The sequence below is a fragment of the Fusarium subglutinans genome, assembly GCF_013396075.1.
Source record: "Fusarium subglutinans strain NRRL 66333 chromosome Unknown NRRL66333_c0000040, whole genome shotgun sequence".
NCBI classification, from domain to species: domain Eukaryota; kingdom Fungi; phylum Ascomycota; class Sordariomycetes; order Hypocreales; family Nectriaceae; genus Fusarium; species Fusarium subglutinans.
In genome coordinates this window covers 299,739-319,623 of record NW_023502103.1, presented here as the reverse complement: position 1 = coordinate 319,623, position 19,885 = coordinate 299,739, and the positions used below count along the sequence as shown (strand labels likewise).

Sequence of the window (19,885 nt, the reverse complement as noted above, 5' to 3'; positions counted from 1 at the left end):
GAAGAAACAAAGAACAAAGGACGAACGGGACAATGAGTTTGATGTGAGAGGCACACTACGTGAACATGCGAGGTATTAAACATACTCCAGATAACTTATGGTACAATGTGGCTTTTGACCATTGATGCATTACTTCATTTTACTTTGCTTTGCTTTACGTCTCTCATGATATCGTAACCACACGCTTCTAGGTCTTGTGTAGATCACCCAAGACGACCCTCGCCCTCCTCCGCCACAGCAGCGACTATGCAAACCCCCGTCACTACCCTCATCTAGAGAGCGCATTACCCTTGTATTGACCCCGACTCCACGACTGCTTGGTCTTGTAGCATGCTTACAAAATTGTGCCGAAGCTACGCCCTCATGGTCAGTATAAGTGAGCAAGAAAAGCCATCAATGAAACTTACCCGAAAGTCTGCTTGATGCTCTTGACGTAGTACTCGAGCCAGTTACGCTTGGTAACGTCCTCCTGGCCGATAGGAACCCCCTCCCACTTGACTCGCATAACGGTGACGTGGTCGACGTCGTTCTGGTCAAACTCGATGTGCAGCTTGGAGAAGTGACCGGCAGGCCACTGGTTCAGTCGCCAGCTCTGTGTGATCTTCTTAGGCTCCTCGAGCTCAAGATACTCGCCAGACACATTGCCGCCAAACAGCTCAAACTTCCCGCCAACCTTTGCGCCATCGAAGACCTTGGGAGGAGATCGTGTGAAAGCAGCGATTCGTTGGGGGTCGACAAAGGTTTGGTACAGCTCTTCAGCGGTGGTTCGGAACTCCTCGTTGTCGGTCACGGTAGTGGTGTTTACGACACCGCCGGTCTTACTTTGAGTGCTGGAAGCGGCAGCAGGCTTAGGGGTGGAGCTCTGAGGGTGAATCTTGGGAGTCGAGAAACCACTCGAGGGGTTGGAGCCGGGGGCATGCTGGATATCCTTGCCATGCTCGGCGATGAGGGCGCCGGCAAGCTTCTGGAATTCCTGGCGCAACTGGGGCACGATCTTTGATCGGACAAGGTCCTTCACGGGTTGCTTCTCCTTGGACTCGGCAAAGATGTCTACGTCGAACTACGAGGGTTCTTAGCGAGGTTTATTCTACGGCAACACGGAAGGCGAAAGAGCAGGGGAGGTTTTACGTACCACGTACTCGTCTTCTTCCGTGTCGTGGGCGATCTCAGGCACAGTAATGGTACCAGAAACATCATCCTCACCGGGAGCAGATCCTGAATGGTTAGTTGTCATGTCTGGCAGTCAAGATCACCGCATTCCCTTACCAGAGTATTGGAGCACCAGCTTGACGTCAAAAATGGTAATCACCTTGCCCTTGCGTTGGCTGACATCAACGTCGCCATCCATGCTCTGGATCTTATCAATCTTGGCCTTGACCTCACCCTCCTCGGCCTGAACCTTTGTAAGGCTCTCGTCAAAGTAGGACTTGGCCCATGCTGAGACGTCCTTGTTGACCCAGTGCCAGTTGTTGGGGTTGTGTAGAACCATTGTGAAGTCGGTTGAAGGGGGTGTGTATACTAGATGACTTTGAATCTGTTAGTTAAAACTCCAAACAGATAGTTGAACGAGATGAATATGAAAGAGCAGAGTCGCAATTGGAATCAGAAATGGTCTTAGACCACAGCATGTTGGTCATCAATGAAGGGAGTACAAGTCACTCTATGACTGGTGCCAGCTGGATATCTCATCATGAAAGATGCGACAATTGGTGCAAAAACGTGTTATATGTACTTACAGTTTAGTGAAGGAGGTATAGGAAAGATGTTGAAAGGAAAGAGAGTGAGCAGTGGTCAAAAAGTCAATAAATAGCAAAGGAAAGGCAGAGAGAGAAGAGCAGAATATGAAGAGTTGAAAAGAGAGGAGAGTTTGTTGGAGAAGAATCCTCTAGAATTTTACTCGAGCCTTGTGCCCCCACCTTTTTTCCAGTGTCCTAGGTAGAGCTAGCTCCAAGTGGGGCAGCTCATTTCAGAGCAAGACCCAGCCTCGTCATTTTTATCGATAACCAAAACAATCTTCTCTTCAGCCTCGGTAAGAATATTCTTCCTAACGAAGGACTGATAGATAACGGGGAAAGGATATATCCAAAAGTTCTATGAGAAATAGATGATCTGTACCCTCTCGTTCCGTTATGTCAACTGGCGAAGCTTTTCCACCAAGATTAGGCCCCTATGATTACAAGTACCTTGCTTGCGAATGGCATCCCAATTGATCCAAGGAGACAGTTGTGTCAAGGCTCGAGATTCAACACTCAACGAAAAGACTTATAGCATCGATCAGCTTTGTGTCAGAAAGCTGGCTTAGCCAATACAGGTGTATCGATTTAAAGGGGCAATACACGCCCATCAAGCTCGATAGCTTCCATTCCATGGTTGGATTCGAACGATCAATCATGAAGAATTTCGTATGGGTGGCCAAGATTTATCTGAGAAACCCGATGGGCAACTTGGAGGTTGAGAGCAGCTACTGGACTTAAGTATGGCCGCCACATTTATGATCATGCCTCATGCTCGCTTGGACAAGGGTACATACTTCTGTGGTCAGCATACCGACCGAAGGCGCAAAAAGGCTTCTAACGTTCAACAAAGGTGCCAAGAACGTCCAGTCCGAGGTCTACTAAATATATGCCAGGTCTACCTAAGCCTTTACATCACTCATGATAGAGGTCCCAAGTTTTTGTAGCCTCCGGTTAAGTCAGCCAGATCTGTACATCTTTCCACCTTACCTAGCTGCCTAGGTACCTTTACCTATACCATGGTTGAGCTATTCATAGAAATAGATCATTCTAAGTTTCACCCCGGCTTAGATTTATAAGCTATTTGATCGGTGGCTTTGGCTATGGAATCAACTCCACCAAGCATATCTTTGATCTTAATAGTAAACGGCCCATGGCAGTTGAAACTTTATTTGTTGACCGTCTTTTGCGTTGTTGTTCTGTTCTCTTCGGATAACTTGGTCCCCGGGAGTTCCAATGGCACTCTGCATTCTGCAACGAGTAGTTATTCAGTTTAGCGACCAAAAGTCAACATCAGCCCACAGCATGAAGGCCCCCTGCACATGGATCTCATGCAGCAGTTCGATCCAGCCGTGCAAACGTCTTTCCGGTCATGGGTCTCGAGAGTTTCAGAGGGCAGAGATATGTGACAGGGAGCGAGGGACGTCCATTAAGCGCCGGCATCCACACTCAACCCGCATAGTCAATCTTTGTCAGCCAATAGAAGCCAAGGGATGAGTCTAAGAATAGAACCACGACGGATCGCTCCAAACTTAGCTTCTCTCCAAGTCTATCCCAACCTTTTCCACTCAGCGGGGTCGGAGGAGGAAGATCGAGCAGGTCCTTCAGCTTCCATGTGGGATATTCAACGTCTTTGTATGGCGACAAACATAGACAGACAGACAATCCGTTCTGCTTACAGCACTCACACAAAGCATAAACCAAGCACCTACCTATCCATCCCTAGGTAGGTAGCTACTACACCAATGCATCCTCTAGGATCTACAGACACCCCAACTAGGACATATAATGAACGCCATCTTTCAACTGTGTCAGCTGAATTACCTAGGTATGTACTCTGCAAGAAGCGGTCGAAGGTGCTCTGTCATCGTCATCCCTAGTAGAAATCCCCTCAAGTTTAACTAGCTAGTGCCTGATAGTGAAAGCCATGCTTGTAGATCCTCCGTTTCTATTGCCAATTGGCCGTGGACAAAGGTCCCATGAAGCATACATACCTTGTAGTATCTCTTTGTCCCACCTTGAGATAGCGTCCATCATCCATGCAATGCTCGACCACCCCAGTACGTCTCTCCCAAAGCAGGTATACACTGTACCTACCTAGGCAGGGCTTGGCTCTCCGGCAATAAACAGAAACCCGAGAACGGTTTCCAGTTTATCAACTCGGAAATGTACTTGCTTCTCCTACTATGTAGTACTGTACTTCACTCCTGCTCCCGCTGACACCGCCAAAAAAAAAAAAAAATGAGGTGTCGTGATTTCAACATTCTACCTACCGTAAAAGGTGACTAGACTTGACTTATGCAGGGGTCTATCTCCTGCTGCTACTCCAACTGCGACCTGTACATCCATTTCCCTTTACAGAGCCCCTCTCCCAACCACTTTCTCTCTTTTCACCTTTCACATCCAAGGGCAGTCCAATCCTCAATCACATCTCTGTTTCTTATTTGGTTGGTTGCGCATTAGGGGACGTACTCTTCGTCCTCGCCGCAGCTACGGTGAATGGCTTCATGAGAGATATTCGTTACCTCCTTGTCAATTGACCAACCTCGACAAGCTGCGGCGTCCTTTACACACACAGAGCCTCACCTGTAACATACCTACTTACACACATACGTCTCTCTGTCAGTTCTCTCTTCCGGCTGTGCTGTGCCGGGCCAGATCGAGAGTCATCATAGCCATACCTATTCCTTGTCGTCTCAAAATAGTCTCGACTGCTTCGATCCTCACCTGAGCATCGACTCACTCTACTACTGCTGCTGGGCTGCTGCTCGCACGCGCCGCCCACCCCGCGGATCCATCCAATCCCTAGTACCCCACGTACCAGAACCAACTGGCCAAAGAGACAGCCCTGATACGATACCCAGCTGTTTCTAAGTTAGACTTCCCTCATCCTTTGGTGTTGTGGCTTGAAACAGGGACCCTGGACCTGGCGCCCGAGTGAATTCTTACTCCATAGTCGCTTGGTCCCTCTGATCTTTCATCATGACTTCTCACGAAGCGGCGCGACTCCGTCAAGGCCTTCTTCCTCTCACGACATCGTCTGTAGGTGCCTTCAACAACCCTCTACATACGCCCATATCTGCCGTGTCCATGAGCTCCAGTCATTTTCACTCTGCTGTGCAAACACCTGGCAGTAGTATACAGCCATACAACCCCCAAGAATGGGTTCCCACACAGGCTGCTGTCGCCGAGCGCGCCGTTCAATATGCTGGCGAAGTCCAAGGCAAGTGACCAAGAACTCAACATCATGTTATTGCTAGCGTTCTAACATGCCTCAGTGTCGCCAATGCCGCCTCCACCATATAGTCCGCCTAGAAGCCAACAGCAGCGTCCCATGAGTACCGTCTTCGACTCTACACCAGCTGGTACTCCGACTCCGCCGCCTCGACTAAGCACAATGGTGCATCGACCTTCGCCTGAGCCAGCCAATGCATCTTTTCCTCCTCCTCCTCCGGGTGTAAATGGGCGAAATGGTTCACGAGATCGCCGCTTTCTGCCATCCTTAGGCCGCCGTAGAGATATGGACACCTCCAGCACTCCTCCGCCTCAGCCGCCCCCTCCTCAAGCCCATCGACAGAGCATGATCGTGCAAACTTCGTTCCAACAACCTACTCCCGAGCATGGAATGGCTGGTCCTATGATTCATGGGCCGCCAGCGGCTCGAAGAGCCGTATCTGCAGGAGCCGTGGAGACACCCACATCTGCTCGGTCACGGTCAGCGTCTCAAACCAGATGGGAACCAGGCATGCCTCTCCCACCTCCGCCACCGGGGCCCCCGCCTGCTTCAAGCCGGTCGCAAAGCGTACAGTCAATAGATAGGAACACAGTTCCCATCATATCTCCTCCTACAAAGAGACGCCGACCACCAACCGGTGTCACAGAACTCGGACCTGTTCCTCCAACACCTGCAGACTGGAACGAGACGGGGAGTCAAGCAGGCCCCTCAAACCGAAGCCGCTCACCGGGTCTCAGGATTGACACGTCGCTGCCATCCACCCAGCCTGTTGAACCTGCTCTAGGGTCCTCATCGAGTACTGGCGGGCTCAATCGGCAAAAGGCAGTGAGACATGATAAAACAATTTTGCAGCGAAGGGCTGAGAGTCGGACCCGGCACAGTGTCCGTGGCTCTATAGATGAACGGACTCGACCCGACTCTATGGCCGACATAATGGTACCGAATACGACTGATCTCTCACGGACTTCAATCGGTAAATCGACCCCTCTAAGTGGCGCACTCGCATCGCAAGACTCTCGAAACTCGACCCCTAGAGCCCCATCATCAGGGAAACTGCCCCAGGAAGCGGAAACACCGCCTTTCTCCCCCAACGCTTCTAAGCAACCGATATATGCCAGCAGCTCAAAGGTTGTTGCTCCAAAGGCGCTCCCTACTCCGCCTCCTAGGTCCGGATCCGTGGCTTCGGTCTCAAGGGTCCGGGAGTCTTCTCGGCCCCCTTCCGCCGGCCTGTTGGTATCGAAACATTTGGTTACGACTCAGACTGCCGATCAGTTTGAAGAAGGGACTATCGATCGGTTCCGCGAATTTGCGATTAGAGAATCGAGAGCTGCTACTGATGCGGATAGGGTGCGTATGTTCGCCGACTTTGTTGTCAATGAATCAAGGATCAGACGAGAACGCTATTCTGTCGCTATTGGGGCTATGGGCTCAGAGATCTTTGACCTCACCCGCGACTTATTTCGGCCAATGGTCAGCCAAAGGCGAGAGTCAGCTTCTTCGCAAGATCAGTGGACCCCTGGACTATCCGAGCCAGGGCCTTCTCGTCGAGGCTCTATAGGTTCAAACTTGGGGGAAGGTCCTCAGTCTGCCTCTAAAACAGTCAATGTCCCGACGTCGCCGAGCGGGAATAATCCACCAAACGTGAACTGGTCCAGCAATTATATGCCCTCGTTATCGCCAATTTTGAGTATGAGTGTCAGCGAAAACTATGAAAATGGCAGCTCACGGGGTCGTCCTCCGAGCCGTTGGTGGGAATCAGATTCACAAGGCGAAGCTTCCCATCTCGGACGTTCCAAGAGAGAGTCGAAGTATATGGGCGTAACCAAGACACAGTGGGTCGAGGAGGACCAGCCGTCTGTGGTGTACGAGGAGCAAGGCTCTTCATCCGAGTATCCTCCTGAAAAGACGGGCTGGCATGATCAGTCGGAGCCCAACTTGACTCCTCAACAATTTGGCTTCGCCGCCACGTCAAACATGGGCTCTAGTCCCTGTTCGACGATCAACCGCGACCACTTGGATGTTTCCCGCCTTGTCACCATGCCTCCTCCTTATCCAAGACACCACCCCGCTGTCAATAACAAACATCCTGAGTTGACATCCATCAGAACAGCCGTGAGAGCTCTAAGTCAACTCGATGAATTGGCCAAGACAAAGGAGCGGTTCACTGTCGAGAGCACCAAACGTCGAGAACAATTTTCCAAAGCAGCGTCTGAGCGCCGTCAAGCTTTGCGTACAAACTTGCAGAATGAGATCAATGCTGGCAGCTTGAGTTATGCTGATGCGGGAGCTATTGATGCTGATGCAAAGGCCAGCGAGATAACAAAGAAAAAGGACTTGGAAAAGTCCGAATACGAATTGTTCCAGAATCAGGTGGTACTGCCTCTGAATGAACTACTGACAGGGCGTATCTCAAGCGCCACAGAGCTGATTGACGATCTAGCCCGACATCTGTTCGATAACGGGCAGATAGATGCGGACATGCCGCAGGAGGAGGGCGACGATAGACCAGAACTTCTGGAAAAGTTGACGCTGCTTAAATGGGTCTTTGAGGCACGAGAGGGTCTTTACCGGGCCATCTACGATCTTCTTTCGGATCGCAACGGCCGATATTGCGAGGTTGTACTGACTCCTTACCGACTTTCCGGAAATACCGAGAAGCTCAAGTCAGCTGAGGCTTTCTTTGCTGAAGATGCGGCCAAGCGTGAATATGCGTTCGCTCACGAGGTTCTGGAACGGACCCGGGACTTCCGAGGAGTGGTTGAAAAGGCTGTGGATCATGGTGTTGCACTGCAGCTGTCGGCGTTTTGGGATATTGCGCCTCCGCTTTGTGAGCTACTGGATAATATTCCTCTCGACCTTGATGGCTTCAATATCCAGATTCCAGCATCGGAAATTGAGGAAAACCCATCCTACGTCGAGCATCCGATGCAGTATCTTTTTAGCTTGCTGCTTCACGCCGAGAAGAGCACGTACCAGTTCATCGAATCACACACCAACCTGTTGTGTCTACTTCACGAGGTCAAAGAGGCTGTGGTTCACGCCAAAGGTAAGGTCCTCGAGACGCAGACCCAAGATGAGAACGGAAACGCGATTCCCAAGGCAGATAGCAATGCACAGGCGGCGCAAATGCGACAATCAGAGGAACGCCGACTTACGGAAGATCTGAAGGAAAAGGTCCGTCTCGTTCAAGATCAATGGAAGAGTGCATTAGGCGATAACATAACGCTCGTGAAAGAGCGCCTAGGAGGTTGGCTATTGCAAATGGGCGGCTGGGATGAGTCGCTCGAAGACAGAGGTGTGGGCAGTGTCTAGAAGGTGAAGAGAAGTGAAGTGAGTAGAAGTTGATACCCCTGAGCCAGATGGGCTTGATGACTGGAAACGCTATTATTCTGTATATAATTTGTTGATCCTGGACCAAAGATGTCCTTTTATATGAGATATGACGATGATATGGTTGTTCTTCATAACCGAGTGATGCCTGGGTATTGTGTCTGTCTTTTTCTGTTCCATACACTTATTCGTAAATTGAAGGGTTTGGTCAGGATCGAGGCTTTTTTCTCCGCCGCCATATTCTTGAGTGCTGGATGCCATCTGGCCTATTCTCCCGTCTGTAGATTCGCTATTGGAAATCGCTTGGCGCTTGGTGTTTTGATTCATTCGATGGCTTGATAAGTCATGGTTCGTTTCTCTTTGATAATTCATGGCGATTGAGGCCCTTTTCCATCCCCTTCTCCCGTCTCTTGTCTCATTTCTATTTCGCCGCCAACCGTTTACTTGTACTCAACTGGCAAATCCATGCCGACCCTCCTAGCGGTCAAGCGAACACGCTCCTCCTCATCCATACCCATACCAGGGTTATAACGCTCGAGTAACGTGGCATACATGCGCTGGGATCGAAGATAGGCGATGGCCTGGGCAGCCGCGTGGGCGCGGGCGTCTTGTGATGTCGCTGCCTTGGAGCTGGAAGAAAAGGAATCTCGAAGGCGGGAGTGAAGGGGAGACCGTGGTGAGGCGAGAATGGGTCGAGGCGGTAGCTCGCGGAGGAGGGAGCGGTAGAGAGAGCGTAGTGAGGCTGGAGAAGAGGCCATTTCGTGTGACTTTGATCGGTCGTGTTGAATGTCGAGTTGAGGTGATGCTTTATTAAGATTGATTGATTGATTGATTGTATGAACTGGGCAGAATTGATGCTTGAAAAGTCTGACCAATCGGGTGGTTCCGCTATGAGCAGGGGAAGAAACTGTTAGTGGGATGGGAGAGAGAAATGCCCCTCCTCATCGATATCGGAGTTCTGATGGCGGGGTTGGCTTGAGAGAGCTACAGTCATTTGCACGGCTGCTTACTTACTTTGGCAATAGAGCTTCCATTATGGATGGATGTATAAGATGATAAATCTAACATGGCTTTTCTGTTTGACATGTTTTGGCTTCTTTTGAAATTAATAGTAATTAATCGACGCATTCGAGCTGTATTCCGATTCTAGATACCTACCTTAGTACCTAGTTACACCTGCAGCAACTCCTTTCAAAGTCATAGCTTACATACTCGGTTCTCAGACTTCTCAACAGCTCATCCACTTCTTTTCCTCTTCCTCTTCGTCTCTCAGATCAATCAATCAATCAGCCCACATCCCACTCTAATTAGACCCAATTGCCTTCATCTAGAGCCCGACGACCCGCCCGACGACCCGAAAGAGACCAACCAGTGTCTACTCTAAGCTTTAACACCACCATAAAAAACACAAGGACAATTGCGCCATCCCACGTTACTTAGTAGCTACCTTACTTAGTAGCCTACATTTCGTTGCGTTGCCTTGTATGCCCGCTGCTACTCCAAAGCTCTTCTTCTCTAGATCCTTTATTCTTTTCTTATTGACCCTCATCCTGGCTATCCTTATTTCGCCAGCCTTCGTCCCCCGTCTCCGCCAACTCTCTTCCCATCTGATCCTCCTCCAACGCCCGCTCACAACCATGGCTTCTCCATCTTACGCCTCAGAGCTTCAGATCGCCCAATTGGCCGTTCAGCGTGCTACGATCCTCACCAAGCGCGTCTTCCATGAAAAGGCAAAGGGAACCGTTGACAAGAATGACAAGAGCCCTGTCACCATTGGCGACTTTGGCGCCCAGGCCCTCATCATCGCCGCTCTCCGCCACAACTTCCCCGACGACGCTATTGTCGCCGAGGAGGAGGCTGCGCAGCTCCATGACGATGCGAACCTGAAGCAGACTATCTGGGAGCTCGTCAGCTCTACAAAGCTCGACGATGAAGATGCTGAGAAACAACTTGGTGGCCCCATCAAGGATGTTGACGATATGTTGGAATTGATCGATAGAGGTGGCAGCCAGGGTGGTTCCAGCGGTCGTATCTGGGCAATCGATCCCATTGACGGTACAAAGGGCTTCCTCCGTGGTGGGCAATACGCTGTCTGCCTGGGTCTCATGGTCGACGGGGACGTCAAGGTCGGTGTCCTTGGCTGCCCTAACCTTCCAGTTGACGACTCAGCCCGTCTTACCTCCGACATTGGCTCTAATGCCACCGACGAGGGCCGTGGTGTTGTTTTCTCTGCCGTGCAGGGTCATGGCGCTAACAGCCGGCCTCTTACTTCTGGCGCTCTTGCTACTGAGAAGCCCATTTCCATGCGAAGCATTGATGACCTCTCCAAGGCTACCTTCTGCGAGAGCGTTGAGGCAGGCCACTCAGCACATGATGACCAAGCTCTTATCTCGAAGAAGCTTGGTATTACCCAGGAGAGTGTCCGCATGGACAGCCAGGCTAAGTATGGCTCTATTGCCCGCGGCGCTGGCGACATCTACCTCCGTCTGCCTGTCAAGGCCACATATCAGGAGAAGATCTGGGATCACGCTGCCGGTGATCTCATTGTTCGTGAGGCTGGTGGCCAAGTAACTGACATTCACGGAAAGCCTCTCGACTTCAGTGTAGGACGCACTTTGGCCAACAACAAGGGCGTCATTGCCGCCCCTGCTGCTGTTCATGGCAAAGTTCTCGAAGCTGTCCAGGAGGTTCTGAGCGCCAAACAGTCATAAGGGAAAATAAATAGGTAAACAAACAGGCATGAGTCGAAAGAAAGCGAGAGTTTCAAGCAGAAAATGTAGTTTTGTATATGCCTCGTCAAATAGTACACACAAATCTGTACACGATACTAGTATACACACGCCAGCTGCGTCCAATAGCCCAAGCCACCAAGCTGGCCAGTATAAATTCCCACATACCATCTCTCTATTTGATCTTCTTCTGCTTCAGCTTGATCGTCTGGTCGTTAATAAACACGCCCTTACCCTTGTAAGGCTCCGGAGGACGCCACATGCGAACTCGTCCAGCAAACGACATGATGGTCTCGCGGTCAATTCCCTCAATGAGAATACGCGTAGGCGCAGGAGTTGTTACGGTCACGCCGCGAGGGATGCCCTCCTCGACAGGATGAGTGAACCCGAGCTTGAGGCACAGGAAGCGCTGCCCAGGGAATTCTTCTTTACCACCTCGCTCTTCGACACTCGCTCTGTAACCGACACCGACGAGACGGAGAATGGCCGTGTGACCTTCCGAGACACCCATTATATAGTTCCTTAGGTAAGACCATGTTGTTCCTATCCAATTGTCAGCCTCAATAGCATCAAGGGTGATGATAACTGGTGAACATACCCCACATGGCTTTTTGGTCCCTGGCGTCAGTGTCCTGGACATTCAACGATACCACCTTGGCCTCAGGATCTTGCGTCACCTGCACATATTCAGGAACTTGGAGCTCAAGCTCTCCTAACATCCAGTCAGCAATTATTCACCTCATTCCCAGGTGCCGTTCTCTCGTACCCAACGGTCCCTTTACGGTGATGGTTTTCTTGTACACCTTCTTGTATGATGTCAAGTCCTTGCTCGCCACCGGTTCGCTAACAGACAGCTCTACTCCAGGAGGAATCGATAGAGGGGTTCTTCCCAGCTTGGATGGTCGCTTCGAAGTCGTGGAGAAGAGGGCAATGGCGGCTCGGGAAGATGCCACCTTGGGTGCTGTCGCTTGCCATGCTGGCACCAGGAAGCTAGGGAGGGTAACAGAGCCAGACGATGAGGCCGCAATGGCTCGTCCGATTGCCCTCCCCCGGCTGGGAGTAAACATGGCGGCCATTGGTGTCGAGATGGCTGCCGTGGGCGTGCAGCAGTATTGGCTTGTCGAACGAGGTTGACAAGCTGATGAAGCTCGACTTTTCGCGCTTAGTAATGGTATCACGTGCTTAGCATGATAATTTACATCAAGGGTCCGTCGGTCAACGTGGTCCGACTGCCGATGCTTTAACTTCATGTCACATAAACAAATCGAGTACTCGGCGAGACTGGCTTGTGACCAGTTTAAATCTAGTAGTCGGTGCTAGTTTCACCATCATTGAGAATTGAATTGGTACAATAGTACTCTTGGAATTTAATTCGGCTCATACAACCATAGTGTACTGCCACTATTGAGGATATCTTAACCCCAGAATTACAACAACTACACTCGAAAAGAAGTTGCGGGCCGGCTATACGACAAACATAACATAGCGGCCAGTTGTTTCAGCACATTGGGGAGCATGCTTACTCTTCACCCTCAGGGAGCTCCTCCTCGTACTCCTCTTCCTCCTCATCAATACCAGCATCCTGGTACTGCTGGTATTCGGAGACAAGATCATTCATGTTGGACTCAGCCTCAGTGAACTCCATCTCGTCCATACCCTCACCAGTATACCAATGCAAGAAAGCCTTGCGTCGGAACATGGCAGTGAACTGCTCACCAACACGCTTGAAGAGCTCCTGGATAGAGGTAGAGTTTCCGATGAAGGTCGAGGACATCGTAAGTCCTCGGGGAGGGATGGCACAAAGCGCTGTCTGGATGTTGTTGGGAATCCATTCAACAAAGTAAGAAGAGTTCTTGCTCTGGACATTGCGCATCTGGTCCTCGACCTCCTTCATAGCGACACGGCCACGGCTGTAGAACGTTAGCAAATAATCACCATGTGCAAAATCAGATTCACTCACAAAATGGCCGAGCAGGTCAGGTAGCGACCGTTGCGGAAGTCTGAAGCAGCCATCATGTTCTTGGGGTCGAACATCTGTTGGGTCAACTCAGGAACGCTGACAGCGCGGAAAGAGTGAGCACCACGGCTGGTCAGAGGGGCAAAGCCAACCATGAAGAAGTGTAGACGAGGGAAAGGCACCATGTTGACGGCGAGCTTTCGGAGATCGGAGTTCAGCTGACCGGGGAAACGCAGACAGGTCGTGACACCGGACATGACAGCAGAAACGAGGTAGTTGAGGTCACCGTAGGAGGGGTTGGATAGCTTCAAGGTGCGCATGCAGATATCGTAGAGGGCCTCGTTATCGATACAGAAGGTCTCGTCAGAGTTCTCGACCAGCTGGTGGACGGAGAGGGTGGCATTGTAGGGCTCAACGACGGTGTCAGAGACCTTGGGGGAGGGAACGACGGAGAAGGTGGCCATCATTCGGTCGGGGAATTCCTCGCGGATCTTGGAAATGAGCAAGGTACCCATACCGGCACCGGTACCACCACCGAGAGAGTGGGTGATCTGGAAACCCTGAAGGCAATCGCAGCCCTCGGCCTCGCGGCGGACGACGTCGAGGACCTGGTCGACTAGTTCGGCACCCTCAGTGTAGTGACCCTTGGCCCAGTTGTTTCCAGCACCGGACTGACCGAAAACGAAGTTGTCGGGACGGAAGAGCTGACCGAAGGGACCAGCTCGGACGGCGTCCATGGTACCAGGCTCAAGATCGACGAGGACGGCTCGGGGAACATACTTGTTGCCAGAGGCCTAGTTGTGTGAGCTTGGGAATTCTTGGCATTGACTGTTAAAGCATACCTCGTTGAAGTAGACACTCATACGCTCGAGCTGGAGCTCGGAGGTACCGTTGTAGACACCATTGCTGTCGAGGCCGTGCTCGCCAGAGATGGTTTGCCAGAAAGCAGCACCAATTTGGTTACCCTGATAAACATCGTGAGCATCCCCCACATGCGACGTCGAGGAAGCGATGAGCACTTACGCACTGACCGGTCTGGAGGTGAACCTATCGCAGAGAAAAGATCTGATTAGCTTCTTCATCTTGACAGAAGGTATTTAAAGCTGCTAGCTATCGTGCATTGTCGTTGAGCTGCCACCGCCCAGCGGGGTAGAATCAGGGGCACCATAAACTCAACGCGTGCAACAGCACAACACGAACTTAAAAAGAGAGGCACTTACAATCTCACGCATGTTGATGAATGTGGATGACTGTAATCTGGAGTTTTAGAGAGAAGGAGGAATGAAATGGGCCAAAGTCGTCGAAGAGCTGAAGTAGACCTAGCTTTAACGGAGGAGAAGAGTGGGTTGGGATGGAAAGAGACCAAAGGGCGATGTTGATTTTTGTTTGCAGCTGGAGGGCACCTCAGTCAAGAGGGTGAAATTGTTCACCGCCACGGCTCCAGGGCCCAGCAGGGGGTAAACAAGGGGCAGGGCGGTTCCTTCCAGGCTATTGGACCAGTAAGCACTCTCAGTTGTTTACCTCTTGGTCCGTGCGCGCGTCCAGAAGGGCAAGGCGCCGCCTGAAAGGTCCCCGCAGTGGCAGGCACGCCAATGAATCCGCACCTGTCACTGCCGATGGGGAGGAGGAAATAGCAGCCCGCCGTTTTATCTCCAGATGCATATTAAGAATGGAAGTGGTAAATTCTTATACTGCAGCTGAGATAAAAGAAGAATCTACCTATAGAGCTCTAGCTTAGGTATATACTTGTTCAGTAAGCTCAATTGTCATGAATCGAGCCGTTGTCAAAGCCACCTATAACTACCTAGGTACGCGCCGTTAAGGCCAGCCACGCTGGCAGCCCAGTCAGTGTGTGAAGCATCGCCAGATCGCCGCCACCAACTGATGGAGTGCCAGCAAGACTAGCCCCACTGGTAAATTGGCGATTTGACCATCCGAGATGAACATACGGCTTCGGGCGATCAGAATTAAAAATGAGGCCATAACACAGTACATAAGTGAATCCCCAAGTTTGTTTTTGTATTTTCGAAAATATACAGTAGAAAATGCCAACCAGTGAAGTAAGGCTCCAATTGCATTGAGAGCCTTCAATTTGCATCTTCTTTCATACTTGATATTCATTGGTTAGGCATTCAATGGCACATATATCTGAACCTGGGCGCCAATCAGTCTTACCTCCAATCTGCCTACCTACCTACCTACCTACCTACCTACCTAGGCTTGGGAGGCAACAAGCCCTAATATCTCTATCACCAACGACAAAAAAGACTGATGTAAAGGTTTTCAACACCTTGGTGCAAGGTTGGAGGTCTCTGTGTTCCTGAGGCCCGAGTACTATTCAGTCCTCGGGTTACTAAGGTGCATTCAACAGGTGACATTTTCTCGCCCGCAGTAAGGGCAAGGGAACCGAAAGAACGTAGGAGGAATCTATATGGTGTAAAGGATTGGAAACCAGACGAAGCATATGAATTCACCTGATTGCATCGATTAGAGAAAAGAAACAACAGTCCTCAGAAGAAACAAGCATATACAAACATCAAAGCAAAGTCTAGTTACCTATATAACAACCAGTAAGCTACCCCTGCTTCGCCAACTAAAAGTAAAGAGTGTTTACAGATTATATGGATTCGTTGGACATGGTCAAGTGGGTGTGCATCACCCGTGTCTACTGATCTGTCTCTAGGATGCTCTCTACTAGACGGACGGCACTAAAGTTCATGATGTGGCTTCTCTTTGGAAGTCTCAGGTTGTCACGAAACACATGGATTTATGCACAACTGAATGACTCTGAAGGAGACTCTTCAGGGATGAAGAATAGGTTCTCCTGTGACAGGTATAATTTGGAAAGCTTTGGGGGGGCTATGGTGCTCTCTGCAGTAGATGTTGCTTGGAAGTTCCTTTGAGGAACAACTCGTCGACACCTATAGGCCACCTCTAAAATCAAATCTGATCCATTTCTCATGATTCGTAAAAGTCTGAGGAAAAAGCGACATCTCTTGCGCGCAAATGACCAGTGAGTTCTCCTTCGCTTTGTACCTATTCATGTCTTCTCTGATAGGCCTCGCATCCATGTGAACCATCTACGTCTTTTTGCGCTGACCTATTCGTCCGAAGCGTACTGCCAAAGCTCCTCTCCATTCTTGTTGTTAACAGAGACGATCTTTGCAATCTTAGTGCCGTAGGCGTCAGTGCCATCATCTCCAATACCGCGTCGGCTCTTGCAGTCCTTGCACTGCTTGAAGTCCAGCTCGTTGTAGGAACCGCAGACGCTGCCGTCGTGGAGTGTTTGGTTGCATTTCCAGTACAGTAGATTGTCGCGGATTTGAAGTGTTGGCTTGGGCTTCTTGATATCGAACGCGGGTTTGTTTTCATCGCGGCTTTCGTGAGGATCGGGTTCTGTGATATCCATGGCGACGACCGCCTGGGTGGCCACGACGCCTTCCATTTCTGACATGATAGGCAATGATTGAGACCGAAGATCTGTGGGTGTTGAGTGCTTCTCGTCAATGTTGAGACGCTGCACTCAGTTAAGTTTTTTGCAGGAAGGGAGTTGGAACTTTTGATAAAAAAACAAGACGTAGAGTCCTTAGGTGCATCATTCAAAAATGTTTTGTTTGAAACTAAACGCTCATTGTTGCTATTGAGTGCGAATTGTCATTTATTCGTCGAGGCTCTGATAGAAACCCGTCCGAGCCCATTTTATCGACATCACATGTAACACAACCTCGCATTATGCATCAGTACCATCAGGGTCGGCCATATGAGTCAAAATCTTGATTGTTGTGTTTGTGGAAGGAAACTATCATCAGCTCAATAGGTACCTAGCGAGTAGCTGAAGACAGGGACATGAACAGCTCGTATCACACATTAGGTATAATAGGTCATCTGGTCTCAAAGTTGTCGGCCAATCTATCTGGACCATAAAGTCGGTCTTATCAATTTGGCTACGTACTTAATGCTGCTTAACGACACCTGCAGCATTGGCTTGCGCGGTAATTCTCTTCTTGTACGCCTGAACATCGCCAGGGAACTTCTCGACAGTGCCTCCATCGCAAACCCAGAGCGATTTGCACACCGTCTGCAACATTGTGACATCGTGAGACACCATCAGCACACCACCCTGGAATTCGTTAAGCGCTTCGGCCAAAGCATCCATGGCTTCAATATCAAGATGGTTAGAAGGTTCGTCAAGAACCAGAATGTGGGGGTTCGTAAGAGCCAGGCAAGCAAAAGCAACACGAGACTTTTGACCTCCAGAAAGTAATCCCATCTTCTGCAGACCCGTTGTGCCGGTGATACCGAAGGCACCAAGTCGTCGGCGGTATTCTTCATCTGTTCGTCCCGGATAGTTCTTTGACATGAAACCCACAGCACTGTCGTTGAGGTCGAGGGCATCAACGTGATGCTGAGCGAAGAATCCAATTCGCAGACGGGGATGTTGCGAGATCAGACCAGACGAAGGATCCAGCTTACCAATGAGCAGCTTCAGGATAGTTGTCTTACCTGCACCGTTGGGTCCGACGATACCAATTCGAGAATCCAGCTGGACATCCAGGTCAACATTGCGGAGCAGGATGTTGTCTTTGTTGTAACCAAAAGTGACCTCAGACATCTGTACAATAGGGGGCGATAGCTTCTCGACCTCGGGGAAAGTGAACTTGACGCTGTACTCAGCCTCTGGGGGTTCAAGGACCGGCATCTTCTCGAGCTTCTTGATACGTGACTGAGCTTCTGAAGACTTAGCGGCGTTATACCGGAACTTGTCGATAAATGCCTGTAGATGGGCTCTCTGGACCATCTGGTTCTCGTACTCTCGTTTGGCGACTTTCTTGCGCTCCTCACGAGTAGCATAGAAGGTATCGAAGTTGGCTCCACGGTAGTAGTCGAGACGCTGAGAGTGTTGATGAATGATGTCGGTGGCGACTTCGTTGAGGAACGCTCTGTCGTGAGAGACCACCAGGACGGTGCTGGGGTATGTTTGAAGATACTCGGACAAGAATGTGATTGAAGGAACGTCCAACATGTTAGAAGGTTCGTCAAGAAGAAGCAAGTCAGGTTCACAGAATAGTGCTCGGGCAAGAGCCAGACGCATTCTCCAACCACCAGAGAAGGTCTTGGTGGCGTGCTGCTGTCGCTCTGATGAGAAACCGAGACCAGCAAGAATACTAGCAGCTCGTGACTCGGCCTTGTCTGACTCCATTTCGGCCAACTTGGACTGAACATCTCCCAACTTGGTATCCTGGGCCTCTCTATCACGATCGATTCTGGCCGCGTCAGCAGATGTGTCGGCCAGAGAAGCACGTTGCTTCTCCAATTCTGCCAGACGAGCCGTAATTTGCTATCATCTTTAGTAGGTATCCGTGATGGCTGGAAATCAGACTTACATCTTGCTCTTTCAATAGAACCTTGCGCCAAACATCGGCGTCGAGAACCGCCTGGATAGCTGGGGTGTCGTCACCAGTAATCTTTCTTGTCAGCTATGGTCTTTCTTGATTCAACAGAGACTTACTTCTTGCTCGACGTGCAGAATGGATATGTGGAGCGGAATTGCAACCTCACGACGAGAGAGAGCTCGAAGCAGTGTTGATTTACCAACACCGTTGTTACCAACCAAACCATAGCGGTGGCCATAGGCGAGAGTGAGCGTTGTGTCCGTAAGAATGCGGTTTCCACTGATCGACACATCGATGTTGTCCAATTTGATATCCTTTGACTTGTTTGTGGAGCTGGAGCCCAGTTGCAGAGGGTTGACGGCCATATAGAACTCTTCGTATGACTGGGTCGACTCGGGTTGGTCAAGCAGCTTGGATGCCTCGTACTCGACAGTCTTGAAGGTCTTCTTCTGCTGCTTGGCGGCAATCTTTCTCTCTGCCTTCTCAAGTTTCTTGCGATCGACCTTCGATTCAACCTTCCTTGCGTTTGCAGACTCCAGGTCCACGCCACCGGTCGCCACAGCCAGAGTGGACGACATGTTGCGCTGCTGGCTCACTTGGATAGTCTGGTCTAGGCGCTTGACAGTCGAAGGTCCTCGTCTCTGGCCTCCATTGGCCTCAGTGTATTTGTCGACCCATTTCTCGACCAATTGTTTGATCTTCTCCTCCAGCTCAGCATTAACTTGGCCAGATGCGGACAGCAGGAGCTCGGTGATGGTAGAAGCAGCCTCATTTAGTGGTGACTCGCCCGATGCATCCTCCTCGTCCAAGTAGGAAGTTGACGCATGGGTCAGGTAGCCCACAGAGTACTCGGAGACTACGGGGTCGATGTGCGGCAGCACAGCTCTGATATCAGCCTCCATGATGCGCTGACTCGGCGGTGGGGTAGCTGGGCTAAGAACGAATGGCTTGAGGGTTCTTGATAATTCACTATGCGATATACAACTTCAGAATGCCCAGCGTGCTACACAGAGTTGTCAAACTGTGACTGAATGGCTTGAGAGTGTCGCTACCTTGGATGCCCCGCCAGAGATGTCGTTGAAAATTGTGGGTGTAGATACTGGATCCATCACGGAGGTCTGATTTCCGATCGCCGACATCATCGTCTCCAGGGTAGGTATGTGTGTATGAAATGTAGCATCCACAATTTTTAATAATTGATCATGAATCACTCAAGGAAAGCATACTCATTCTTAACTTCTAGTTTGTTTCTAACTGACTCATGATGATGATTTAATTCGGTTATAACTATGGCAAATGTGCTACTACTAACTCAGCTTGGCGTCCTGTTAAAGTATTTAAATTGACTTGTGATATTTCTTGGTGGGCACACCAGACAGATTCAGAATTCAAGTCACAACTCGCACACTACCAAACACAAACGAGGCAACAAAACGGCTGATTTATATCTGGATTCCGCAACCGGTGGAAAGTTGGACAAAGAAGTCACTCTGTTCCTCTACTCAATA

General features: G+C 50.3%; 7 protein-coding genes across 7 annotated transcripts; 3 read left to right on the top strand and 4 right to left on the bottom strand.

Moving 5' to 3' along the window:
- Positions 1–334: 334 nt before the first annotated feature.
- Positions 335–1,489, bottom strand: FSUBG_4474 (activator of Hsp90 ATPase; the record flags this gene model as incomplete). Its single annotated transcript, XM_036682467.1, has 4 exons — positions 335–353; positions 408–1,060; positions 1,133–1,215; positions 1,267–1,489. The coding sequence occupies 4 exons, from the start codon at positions 1,487–1,489 to the stop codon at positions 335–337; spliced, it is 978 nt and encodes a 325-aa protein (XP_036540090.1).
- Positions 1,490–4,715: 3,226 nt separating this feature from the next.
- On the top strand, positions 4,716–4,964 carry FSUBG_4473 (uncharacterized protein; the record flags this gene model as incomplete). Its single annotated transcript, XM_036682466.1, has 1 exon — positions 4,716–4,964. The coding sequence occupies one exon, from the start codon at positions 4,716–4,718 to the stop codon at positions 4,962–4,964; it is 249 nt and encodes an 82-aa protein (XP_036540089.1).
- A 55-nt stretch (positions 4,965–5,019) lies between these two features.
- FSUBG_4472 (uncharacterized protein) lies at positions 5,020–8,280 on the top strand (the record flags this gene model as incomplete). Its single annotated transcript, XM_036682465.1, has 1 exon — positions 5,020–8,280. One exon carries the CDS (start codon positions 5,020–5,022, stop codon positions 8,278–8,280), a length of 3,261 nt encoding a protein of 1,086 aa, XP_036540088.1.
- Positions 8,281–8,738: 458 nt separating this feature from the next.
- Positions 8,739–9,056, bottom strand: FSUBG_4471 (ras guanyl-nucleotide exchange factor; the record flags this gene model as incomplete). Its single annotated transcript, XM_036682464.1, has 1 exon — positions 8,739–9,056. The coding sequence occupies one exon, from the start codon at positions 9,054–9,056 to the stop codon at positions 8,739–8,741; it is 318 nt and encodes a 105-aa protein (XP_036540087.1).
- An 879-nt stretch (positions 9,057–9,935) lies between these two features.
- FSUBG_4470 (3 (2) 5 bisphosphate nucleotidase) lies at positions 9,936–11,009 on the top strand (the record flags this gene model as incomplete). Its single annotated transcript, XM_036682463.1, has 1 exon — positions 9,936–11,009. The coding sequence occupies one exon, from the start codon at positions 9,936–9,938 to the stop codon at positions 11,007–11,009; it is 1,074 nt and encodes a 357-aa protein (XP_036540086.1).
- A 193-nt stretch (positions 11,010–11,202) lies between these two features.
- Positions 11,203–14,216, bottom strand: FSUBG_4469 (beta-tubulin; the record flags this gene model as incomplete). The annotated part of the gene is made up of 8 exons (XM_036682461.1): positions 11,203–11,570; positions 11,626–11,739; positions 11,794–12,179; positions 12,551–12,937; positions 12,988–13,778; positions 13,827–13,949; positions 14,008–14,031; positions 14,205–14,216. 8 exons carry the CDS (start codon positions 14,214–14,216, stop codon positions 11,203–11,205), a joined length of 2,205 nt encoding a protein of 734 aa, XP_036540085.1.
- A 1,868-nt stretch (positions 14,217–16,084) lies between these two features.
- FSUBG_4468 (positive effector GCN20) lies at positions 16,085–19,279 on the bottom strand (the record flags this gene model as incomplete). Its single annotated transcript, XM_036682460.1, has 4 exons — positions 16,085–16,506; positions 16,957–18,322; positions 18,369–18,449; positions 18,494–19,279. 4 exons carry the CDS (start codon positions 19,277–19,279, stop codon positions 16,085–16,087), a joined length of 2,655 nt encoding a protein of 884 aa, XP_036540084.1.
- Positions 19,280–19,885: the final 606 nt, after the last annotated feature.